Below are 12,093 nucleotides of genomic sequence, written 5' to 3'. Positions count from 1 at the left end.
ATGATGCAGCAAGACGGAATCTCCAACAGTCCGCCAAGGAAAAAGTTGAGGTAGAAGTTGCCAGCCATTGATGACGATAATAACGTCACACCGTAGTACGTCAGGCTGTTCGTCATCCTGAAAGGTCAACCGTGGGTGAGACATATAAATCCGGCAGTAAACATAATTATATGTTGTGTGTGTGTGTGTGTGTGTTTGTCTCTGTCTCTGTCTCTGTCTGTGCCTCCCTCTCTCTCTCTCTCTCTCTCTCTCTCTCTCTCTCTCTCTCTCTCTCTCTCTCTCTCTCTCTCTCTCTCTTTCTGATACATCTGCATCTCAAGAGCGTAAGCCAATTCAATCTTTTTTTGAATGATATCTGTCAGAGTGAGACTGTATGTCTATCTCTCTGGCTAGTCTAGATAACTTACAAACTGAAAAGCCCTGGTTGCCAGATATCACCCAAAATATGCTCACCAAATATACAGCATAGCGAGAGTGATGAACCGCATGTCTGGGTCCTTGACGAGATCGAGAAATCCATCCTGATGTATCATGCTTATAAAATCATCAGATTCTTCCTCCTCCCCTTCCTTTTTTTTTTGTTTCTCCTCCTGCTCCTCCTGCAAATGTTCTCTTTCTCCTTCTCCATTTCGCCGCTTTTCTAAGTCTTGTTCTATACCGTCAATCTCATACTTCACTTCGGGTAGTTCCGCCTCTTCTTCATTCACTTCTGGTATGGGGCTCAGCAGCACCGCTTTCACCCCTGTGTTTTTAGCTGGCATGCGCATCGCGTCCGATTTGTTGAGGGCATTGGACACGACTACTTCCGGGTCACGGTGGTTGTATTTGGCTGCTTTCCGGATCACGTGACGAATGGAGTCAAAGCGATGATTGGCAACGAGCCAACACAGAGACTCGTCCAGGAAACTGAAAAGGTGGGTGACCATGGTTAGAGTGAGTGATAGATAGATAGATAGATAGATAGATAGATAGATAGATAGATAGATAGATAGAGACAGGCAGACAGACAGACAGATAGATAGATAGATAAATAGATAGATCGATAGGCGCATGAGTAGGTATAGGTAGGTAGATAGGTATGTGGGTATAGGTAGGAAGGTAGGCCCCTACGTAGATTTAAAAAAAAAAAAATGGTAGCGTTAGGTACATGTGAACTTGTCTTACAGCTAAGCCTTGCTAATCTACCAAACACACACACACATTGGTGTATCTAATAGCAACAGTGAACGACCTGCTGTGGTATAAGAGGTGGGGGGGGGGCAGTCACCAGTGAACATCTCACAAAATCTCCACAACACAGAAGGCGTTGAAGGCAGCAAAGACGATCTGCAGAGCTCTCCAGCTGTAGGCCCGCATGGCGTAGGCTATGGGCGCCATGGACATGACGGACACTGCCCACAGCAAGGACCCCAGCACTCCCATGGAAGCCCTCTGCTCCGTGGGCAACAGCTCCAGCAGGTGGATGGCCAAGGGGATGAGGTAGCCCTGTGATGAAGGCCCAGTAGAAGGTCAATCGTAGAGAGAAGACTGATAGGGGTAAAGCCTTAAATTTATTGCGCGAAGTCGACTTCGCGAAATCTACTTCACGAAGCTTGGTGCACGAAACTTTGGCACTGAATTTTTGGGGTAAAAGGCTTCGCAAAGTCAACTTTGGGCCTTTACAGACACAAAAGGGGATATAGCTCAGTTGGTAGCGCGCTGGATTTGTATTCAGTTGGCCGCTGTCAGCGTGAGTTCGATCCCAGGTTCGGCGGAAATTTATTTCAGAGTCAACTTTGTGTGCAGACTCTCTTCGGTGTCCGAACTCCCCCCCCCCCCCCCCCCCCCCCCCCGTGTACACTACATTGGGTGTGCACGTTAAAGATCCCACGATTGACAAAAGGGTCTTTCCTGGCAAAATTGCTTAGGCACAGTTAATAATTGTCTACCTATACCCGTGCGACTTGGAATAATAGGCCGTGAAAGGTAAATATGCGCCGAAATGGCTGCAATTACTGGCCGTATAAAATTTCATCTCACACGGCATCACTGCAGAGCGCCTAGAACTGTACCCACGGAATATGCGCGATATAAGCGTCATTGATTGATTGAAAAGGGTGAAAGCAAAAAGTTAAGGAAGAATTTGGAGTTTTGACAAGTAAAACTGGTCGGCAGGTCAGCAGGGACACAGGTCCGACTTTTTTTGCTAATAAAATGAACTGGAAGAAAAAATCGAAAAAGAAAAAGTAAGAGGAAGAAAAAAAGGAGTATTTCTAGTTTAGTCACGAAAACGTGTGCAAGTTACCACAGTTTGAAGGCCAGCTTGTTTTAACTGCAACAAAGTCGTGTCCGATTGCGTCATTTCGACTAAGAAATCAGTATGTCAACCTTATCTTTAAGGGACGTAACCCATTAGCTCGCTCGTGATATATATAGTAATAAATGTGAGACACTTAACCTGAGTCAATTTTACCCAGCTTCGGGAATCACCTTCAAGAAGAGTATCCTGAATTCAAGGAAGCTGTTGCAAGAAACTAAAGTTCGCAGACGAAGAGGACTGCACATGGTAGTGTGTCGAAACTGGGACAATACCATGATGAAAAGCGATAATTTTGACTTTAAAATTCTATTCTTTTCGTAATTTTGAACACTAGATTAAAATATAACTCTTTTCAGACGTTTTCCGGTAAATAATCCTATCAGGATTTTTCTATTCCAGGGGACAGTGAGGCAAAACAACAACACGCCGCGGACCAGGTACGACCAGCGATCGCAGCGAATATCTTACTCCGATATGTATGCCATGCAGTGCCAGTGTCTGCTCGAAATAAGGACCTACGCCTAAGCTTAGCTTGTTGTGTGGTCACAAATGTTTAGTATCGTACTATGATACACTTGTATCTTCGGAATAAAATCTTGTTTAAACCAAATAAGGCCCTTTTCTTTCAAAAACATACACTGACATCGGAGTTGACGATTCGTTGCGGCGGCAATCAGTTATCTGACCCACCTGCTGGAAGACGCCCGTGAAGAACTTGACGCTGACGAAACTGACGTAGTTTGGCATAAAGGCCATGGCGAGCGACGCGGCAAGCAGGGCCACGTGACACCCCACGTGACTTCGCTTCCTGCCGTAACGGTCGGCCAGGTTGGAAAGGAGGGTAGCCCCCGCAAACATGCCCGCCATGACTAGAGTCTGGGAGACCTGGGCCAGGGCTGCCTTGCTGCATACCAGATCCCACTATAGAAACAACAGGGGCGGATCAGTTACTTTGTAAGGGGGGGGGGGCCACTTTGAATCGAAAGTGAATGTGATGGGCGCGAAGCGCCCGAATTTGCTAGGGGGGTCCGGGGGCATGCCCCCCCGGAAAATTTTTTGGCCCAAAGAAGCAAAATGGTGCCATCTGGTGCCATTTGAACTTAGAAATGGTCATAGAATCAGCATAGAAAAATCTTTTTTTCTTCTTTTTTTTTTCTTTTTTCTTCAGGGGGGGGGGGGCACGTGCCCCCTGTGCCCCCCCCCCCCCCCCCCCCCGCCCCTGAACAAACTGAGATCTTGAAGCTCTCTTTAGGTCAAAATATGCGCTAACGGTGAATCGTGTGTGCGTTTATCAGTCTCCTTTCATTTCTTCTACATTAAACAAAATCTGAGTAAAGTTGTAGGATGCGTGTGTGTGTGTGTGTGTGTGTGTGTGTGTGTGTGTGTGTGTGTGTGTGTGTGTGTTTGATTTTAAGAGTCAACTTAAGGGCGTTGCATATGTGCTAGCGATTGTGTACGACTTACGGTGAAAGCTTTTATCTTTAATGGGACGAAATTCCTTATTACCCTCCCCCCCCCCCCCCCCCAATCAACCTCCATACTGTGAATCGTACATTTCAATTTGAATGGCTGTTCTATCGGTTCTAGTGACTGTCTCTACTTGCTTACTTCCGACACGAATGACACGTGGTCTGGCTGGTCATATCGGTAACCATCGCAGTGTGTCGTCAAGAATTCCCTTCCGTCGCTGTTGTTGGGGCGGGCTTTGACCAGACAGCTTTCTGACGTCACAGAACTGTTGTCAGTAATGACGTTGTCCTCGAAGAAAGATGCATGAGGGCGGCATTCGTGTGGGTTGTTTACTCCTGTTGCACAGAGAACACCATTGATACCATGATATTTATTTATTTATTTATTTATTTATTTACGAGGATTTATATCGCGCACGTGTCTCACCACATCAAGTTAAGGCGACTCAAGGCGCATGTTACCTATTAATGCCGTGTGAGATGGAATTTTTCACACAATATATCACGCATTCACATCGGCCAGTAGATCAACAGCCAATAGGCGCTGCATCCACCTTTCACGGCCTATATTGATGTAGCATCAGTGATGAATAAAATAATTTCACTTAAAAAACGCACATCAACAACACCCTACCATGCACTTAAGAACGGTGCCAAGACAAGAGATGCCCATAAGTATACTCACATAAGTAAACAACGTTCCGTCTTAGCCTCAAAGACAACAGACAGCACTGACGGGATATGCAATTGCCATTCCAACCACCATGAGGGCCAATATCTGCAGGACGGGCCAAGGCCGAGGTGCACGAGGAAGTTACCAGCCGGGTGGGAGTCAGCCACGGTGTTTGATTGGTTGAAATTGAGATTTGTGTGTCATTTTAACGAATCAGACCCCGCGGTTTGTGCCCACCCGTTTGGGTGACACCTCCTTTTGCTTCGTGCACCTCGGCCCTGGTAGCATCCGTAACGACTGACCAAGGCTTCGGTCAACGACCTTTGCGTTACAACGGTTTAACTGACTTCACTGCATAAACTGCCGATAGCACCGATTATCGTTATCTTACAGGCAAACCGTCAGTCTGACTTTCAAAGACAACAGACAGCACAGGATAAGCCATGTCAGAGACATAGATTCAATGTATGTCTCTGGCCATGTGCATTCCGACCACCGTGAGGGATCTCGGGTTGGTTGGTTGGTTGGCTGGTTGAATGTAGATATTTCTTGTCTCCAGAACCCAAGGGGTCATCCAAGACCGATTCAGCATTTGTTTTATTCACTGTTTTGTTCTCCAACAACTCTACTCACATTTAAGACGTACCGTCACAGTCCGGCAAAGGTAGAAGGTGTCAGGTAGCGTCCATAATGACTTAATTACTTCAGTTCAGGCCAACGACAATCTCACAACTGATCATATGCATAACTTGAATTGTACTTCATAAACTACTGATAGCATGTGCACACAATATTTACTTCATAATCTACTGGTAGCATGTCCACACATTATTTACTTTATAAACTACTGATAGCATGTCCACACATTATATATATCCTAATCAGACAGGCGAATCGCTTATTTACAACCGTCAGCTTTACCCTCGAACACCACAGACAGCACAGGGTAGGCCATGGGCAATCCCGCCACCATGAGGGTCAAGATCTGCAGGGTCTGGTAGCGTCCGTAACGACCCAAAGACTTCCAGACCTCGTCCACCTCGACACGGCTCAGTGCCGACGGTTCCCATAGAGAAGACTTCGGCATCCTTGGTGTAACTGAAGCTCAGTCTCTGATCTTCTTCTCTGCCTTTCCCTGTTAACAAGTCAGTTTGGCCTCGTTGAAGGCCGCTCGGAACTAGTGCGTGGAAGTCCATGTATGGCTCACTAATGAGAGTACAAGAGTGATTCATCCTATTATAGCACTCCCATAGATGGTCAAGCTTCAGTACAGTGTAGGTGTAAGTAGAATGCTATCTCACCTTTTAAAGATGCACAACTCACACTCAATTTGGCGTATACTGAGTTACACCAGTTTACTTATACGGTAGTCAGTGTTTGTCATATTCTATGACTTAACCGTATTTTAGCTGTTAGCAGTGGGCCACATCTGTGTTATTGTCCTGCTGGTACATTTTTATTTTGAAATTCCTAGTTTACAAAGTTTAAGTTTTGATGTCTTCTGTAGCTGTGCGTTTAGCGTAAGAGTTCAAAGATTTTGTTTAAATATTATAACTGATTAAGGCTTTTTTTCCCTCTCGTTTCGCTGGCCGGTGACTAAACCATCGTCTTGTCTGGTCTCTTTTTCTCTCTCCCTCTTCTCTCTCTCAGTCTCTCTCTCTCTCTCATACGCACACACAAACAAACACACATACTCACTCGCACACATATTCATTTTAATATTTTTTATTATTTTTATTTTTACAAATGACGTTTGTACTTACTGTTGAATGTGTGCGTGTGTGTTTGTGTATGTACGTGCGCGCGTGTGTGTGTGTGTGTGTGTGTGTGTGTGTGTGTGTGTGTGTGTGTGTGTGTGTGTGAACCGCCACGCTGGCTGTCTCTGTCTCGCGATTCACCCCGGCAAAGCCAAGTATTCCTCTAGTTTAGTCATATGTCACAGTATTATCCCTTTAAACTAATACAATTAAACTTGTAGGTACAAGTTCCAGTTATGACTGGTTACGTCGTCAACTGCACATATCTTGTTTCCAAACTAAAAATAAAAAGTCACAGCTGGTGGAAATTCCAGTTGAAACTGGTTGCTTAGACCCGGCCCACACACATCATTAAAAAAAAAATAGGACAAAAAACAAAGTGACATATTTCGCGGACTGCAAAATAACCTGACGTACAAAAGTAAATAAAAGGGATGCCCTTTCACCTTTCAATGTAGATATATAAACTCGGTGTGTTTTCATGCATTTTTAATTCAGAGCGTGTGTTTTTCTTGGTGTGGCAAGTTTTTCATGCATTTTTAATTCAGAGCGTGACTGTACATCCTCCTTGGGTATCATTTCCATGGTGTTCCTGAGCTCAGATTAATTATCTCTAAATGTCCTTAGACTGTAAGAACACCGACACTTGATGTTGACTGTATGCTGTGGGGTCATGTGGTCTGGTTACACTGAGGTCATCTTGTGAAAGTAGTATACACACACACACACACCACAATCACCTTTGAAGGCGAAGTCCTGTCAAACGGGATCGAGAATTTTAGAGCTTATTTCTAAGCCCTATATTATCTGTTATGGCTTCTCAAATGCCAGAACATACAGACAGACGAAAGTCGCCAGACCCCATCACAAACAGAACTCTACAATCCACAGGTGTTGCCTCCACACACACACACACACACACACACACACACACACACACACATAGACACAGACACAGAAGCCGTATATATCTATCTATATCTAGTCTCCCTGTCACACTCGACCCCCTTTGAATGAACTTAGGTCACTCCCACCCAGGTAGAATGGGAACAGCACGAAAATGATTCAGTCGACGACGCCAAATGTAACCGAGTGCCTAAACACCACAATCACCTTGAAGGCGAAATCCACTCAAACGGGATTGAGATTAACTGTTATGGCTTCTCGAAGGAAGGCCTGAACATACTGACATAACAATTCCGCTAGACCACATCACAAACAGAACTCTACAATCCACAGGTGTTGCCCACACAAACACACACACACACACACACACACACAGAAGCCGTATATATTATTATGTACATATATCTATATCTATAAATATATAGAGATAGATGACAGTGTATTTTTCGCATGGCTATAAATTGATTCGACCTTTTTACTTTTACAGTAAGAACAACTTACGGGTGCAATCGTGACGTAGTAACGGGAATATGGATTGACGCCACACGGAGGAAGGGAGATAATCGCGGCTGAAAACACTGGAGAAGATAAGGAAGAGTTACTGGTAGTAGATCCCGACAACAACAACAACCAAAAAAAAAAAAATCGGTTCAGCGCGCACAGCGCTGCGCGCTGAGAGTACGTGTTGAAATATCTCATCGATGAGGTTGTGTCCGGGGTGTAGCTGAATACGGTGTCCAAATTTGAAAAAGATCCACCGAGAACTTTGGCCGTGCATCGCGAACAGACAGACAGACAGACAGACACTAGTCGTATATATATATAGACTAGAGGAATACCCGGCTTCGCCGGGGTGAATCGCGAGACAGAGACAGACAGCGTGGCGGTTCACCACAATCACCTTTGAAGGCGAAGTCCCGTCAAACGGGATTGAGAATTTTAGAGCTTATTTCTTAGCCCTATATTATCAGACAAAAGCCGCTAGACCCCATCACAAACAGAACTGTAAAATCCACAGGTGTTGCCCACACACACACACAAACACACACACACACACACAGAGAAGCCGTATATATATATGTATATCTATATCTATAAATATATAGAGATAGGTGACAGTGTATTTTTCGCGTGGCTATAAATTGATTCGACCTTTTCACTTTGACAGTAAGAACAACTTACGGGTGCAAGGGAAGCGTTCTGGACAGCGCAGTGACATTCTAAAAATAGTAACGTAGAAACGGGAATATGGATTGAAGCCACACGAAGGAAGGGAGATAAACGCAAAACACCGGAGAAGATAAGGAAGAGTTACTGGGAATGGTGAAATGAACAGAAAAACCAAAATCGGTTCAGCGCTGCGCGCTGAGAGCACGTGTTGAAATATCTCATCGATGATATTGTGTCCGGGGTGTAGCTGAATACGGTGTCCAAATTTGAAAAAGATCCACCGAGAACTTTGGCGTTGTGATGTGGTCTAGCGGCTTTGGTGTGTCGGTATGTGGGCCCGGGTAGCTCAGGTGGAACCAAAATCGGTTCAGCGCTGCGCGCTGAGAGCACGTGTTGAAATATCTCATCGATGAGGTTGTGTCCGGGGTGTAGCTGAATACGGTGTCCAAATTTGAAAAAGATCCACCGAGAACTTTGGCCGTGCATCGCGAACAGACAGACAGACAGACAGACAGACACTAGTCGTATATATATATATAGATGTCCTCAGATCGCTACTCTCCATCTCTCTGTGAATTCCATTATGTGTTTAACTGCAGTTTCTTTAACGAATTAAGACAAAAATGTATCCCACTTAAATATAAAAAAAAAATCCAAATGTAATAAAATTTCAACTTTTATTTTCAACAACAAATAAAAAAAAAAGTATTGTTAAATTTAATTCACTTGATAAAGGGTATTTCAAAAGAATTTTAAACAGGTGTTGATAGGGGAAAAAAATCCATACAGCTCAAAACAAGAAAAAAATAATGATTTAGACAGCAGATTGTATTTTTTATCCACACTTAATGTTACGTACGCCATATACAACCAGAACGATTATTTTGGAGATTTGATTTCCACATTGTAAAACAAGTTATTTGATATTTTATTTTTACAACGGAGCGGGTTTGTGTGTACGTATGTATTGATGGAATAACCTGCATTCCTCTCTTTATTGTTCTTGTATTTTTTTTATTTATTATTTTTTTTATTTTCATGTACCCCCATGGGGTTCCCTGAAAATAAAATTTGACTTGACTTGACTCTAACAATAACAACGGCTACTACCTGCAACATTGTTGTTCATTTTAATCTATCACTCAATTCACCCCTCGACATTTTCAGTGTTTTTGCTTGTTCAAGGCATTTCATTATGCATTTGATAATAATGTTGTTTTTGTTTGTTTGTTTACTGATTTTGATATTTATATAACATATAATCATTTGCTTAGTCCCTCTCTGGGGCGAGGGCTGGATGCTGGTACAAAAGCACCTGTTTGCTTATACCATTATACCCTCATTCATAAAGGATGTGTCTTGTCTTATCTCTCTTTGACGAAACTGCAACCATCATAACCCCACTCTGCACCCTCCCAGGTACCCTTAACCCTCCCCCGACAAAACTGACCTTGACCTAGCCAGTCGTAAAAGGTAAATAAACGAATTCCGAAAATAAAACTCTTGTCGGATTTGTATTGCTTGTAGAAGAGTGAATACCCTTGGGTTTCCTCCGAAAAAACATTCAGTGAAAGGGCCAGTCACTTGCGAAGGGTGTTGTGGAAACACGTGCACAGGAGCACGTGTTTTCTTCAAATGGAAAGATGCTCTCATCCCATGCCCATTCAAAAGCCTGAACAAATTTTTGATTGTTGACATGATCGTTCGCGGGGGAAGAAAGGAATGTTTAAAGATACTTGACGTGAATCAGCTGTCATGGATCATCATTTTTCGCAATGGCATGACGACATGCCGCCCGGCGACACTGACGGATCAACATTTCACAATAGCTGTGGGCGCGGAGGCATTTTACTTAATTATTTCACTTTTAGTGTTGGCTTCGCAGTGATTAAAAGATCATGACCATTGTTTGGTTTCTACTCCCTGTGTATAATTATTTAAAAATCAGTTTTCAGAGCTGCAAAATACTAGGCATTTCAATTGAAGAACAAGCTATTCGTACTAAGTTGAAAGCACTTTGATCGTTTTAGGAGCTGTTTGTTTTGTCTACTCTAGCGCCGCGTTGACACACACATAACTAATAAATACATTCATTCACCGATTAACAAAAACAGCGCTTCAAGACTATTTAATGTAATTAAATGTGTTTAGTCTATACCGGTCAAAAGCACCTAGACGCATTGTCGGACCGTGACTGTCCAGAGAGGATCTAGTCTCTCCGCTGGTCTGCCTGTACCAAAGGTCACATCATTATGGGGGCGAGGACGCCCCCATTCTATACGGATAGTTTCGAGGTTGACCATGGGCAGCGCCATTTTGTTGTGAAATACGTCATCAGTTTGTGTACACAGGAAGTTGTGACATCCGTCACCCTATGGGAGGGGTGACGTCAAAATTGTTCATCTGTAGAAAGTTGTGAAATCCGTCACCCTATGGGAGGGGTGACGTCAAAATTGGTCATCACAGAGTTTGTGTAACACAGGAAGTTGTGAAATACGTCACCCTATGGGAGGGGTGACGTCAAAATTGTTCAACAAAAACATGATATATCGCTTTGTGCAGGGTCAACTGCAACAAACTCAAACCGAGCCATTCATACCTAGCTGTATTTGAGTGACTTATATACCCGACATTTTTATTTCTTATCTTTAGCACAGGTGTAGGAAAAATCATGAACCAAAATGTTATTTATTTTCTAATTTAACATTTTTTTTACAAATATGACCATGGTCTTTTAAACATACAGTGACATTAAACATTGTTATGTTAAAAAAAAGAAAAAAGAAAAAAAGCTTTTGTGCACAAATCAGAAAATACATTGTACATTTTACCTACAGGCCAAACCGTGAGTGTCTGTGGCAAAGCCCGACCCAGGAAATTGCACTGATCTAAATTGTCAAGAACAGGCGCTTGCATTTGGATGTGTCCAATGATAGTAGGTTTGGTTGTGATCAATCAGAATAATGTAGGAATAAAAATGTATGACAGTTTAGTATGATGACATGTAATTCACATATGCTGAAATATGATATTATACATCATGTAATATTATTATGGCTGTTGCCATGACCATGAAACCCAACAAAGGTTTAATGTAATGTAATTCAAAATACCAAAACCGAGCACCTATTAATCTCGTCTTTGCGCGTGAAGATTGAGGCCGTCTGCCAGTAGCGGTTAGGTCATACAGTGGAACCCCTCTCTAGCGACCTTTAAAATGTTGACAAAAATCGGTCCTTGTGGAGGGGGGTCCTTATAGAGGGAGGGGGGCGGAGTCAGGGGGCCACAAAGAAAGTCAGATTTAAAAAAAAAGAAAACAGAGAAGTTTGAGTTGCTGACGACCGTTCCCTCTGAAAGCAAACTGCTTCGATTTCATGTTTGTCCTTGGTGTCCACCAGTTCTGGTGCATGTACTACCCTGGCCAAGTTTCCTCTCAAGACATCAAAGAGACCGCCCCAGTATACTCTACAGCCTCTGGGCGAACCACCTCTCATAGCTAAAACTGGGTCAATGACCCCTGGGAAGAAGGTCAGTGTCTATAAAATTTTACTCCTAGGCCTGCGGCCAGGGGGGGGGGAGTATACCGGTACCATTTGAGAATCAGACCAAATGAGAATTGAACCATTTGAGAACATCCTTTTTTTTCAATCACTACATCGAAGGCCTGCGGCCCGGGGTTCACATGGGTTGGTTTGTTTGTTTGTTTCAAACCCACACCCATATACACACATTTCCCATTTAAACCATTTGTCGGCCCCCTGTCGATATTTATCGACTAAGTTCCTTGTTCTCCGTGTGTTTGATGAGCGGCTAGTGACT

The 12,093-nt window shown here is 43.4% G+C and overlaps 1 protein-coding gene across 1 annotated transcript in view; it reads right to left on the bottom strand.

The window, feature by feature from the left end:
* LOC138983504 (organic cation transporter protein-like) overlaps positions 1–5,630 on the bottom strand; it is a 10,184-nt gene extending 4,554 nt beyond the window's left edge. Inside the window, exons 1-6 of the mRNA XM_070356763.1 lie at positions 5,363–5,630; positions 3,908–4,104; positions 2,990–3,220; positions 1,283–1,485; positions 454–906; positions 1–117 (exon numbers count right to left, since the gene is read on the bottom strand). The exon at positions 1–117 is cut by the window's left edge and continues 18 nt beyond it. Of these exons, the coding sequence (XP_070212864.1) occupies positions 1–117; positions 454–906; positions 1,283–1,485; positions 2,990–3,220; positions 3,908–4,104; positions 5,363–5,528 (1,367 nt within the window). The 5' untranslated portion in view covers positions 5,529–5,630. The remainder of the gene's footprint in view (positions 118–453; positions 907–1,282; positions 1,486–2,989; positions 3,221–3,907; positions 4,105–5,362) is intronic.
* Between the last annotated feature and the right edge of the window lie 6,463 nt (positions 5,631–12,093).

The sequence above is a fragment of the Littorina saxatilis genome, linkage group LG1, assembly GCF_037325665.1.
Source record: "Littorina saxatilis isolate snail1 linkage group LG1, US_GU_Lsax_2.0, whole genome shotgun sequence".
In the NCBI taxonomy this organism is placed as follows: Eukaryota; Metazoa; Mollusca; class Gastropoda; order Littorinimorpha; family Littorinidae; genus Littorina; species Littorina saxatilis.
This window is presented reverse-complemented; position numbering and strand designations above follow the sequence as displayed.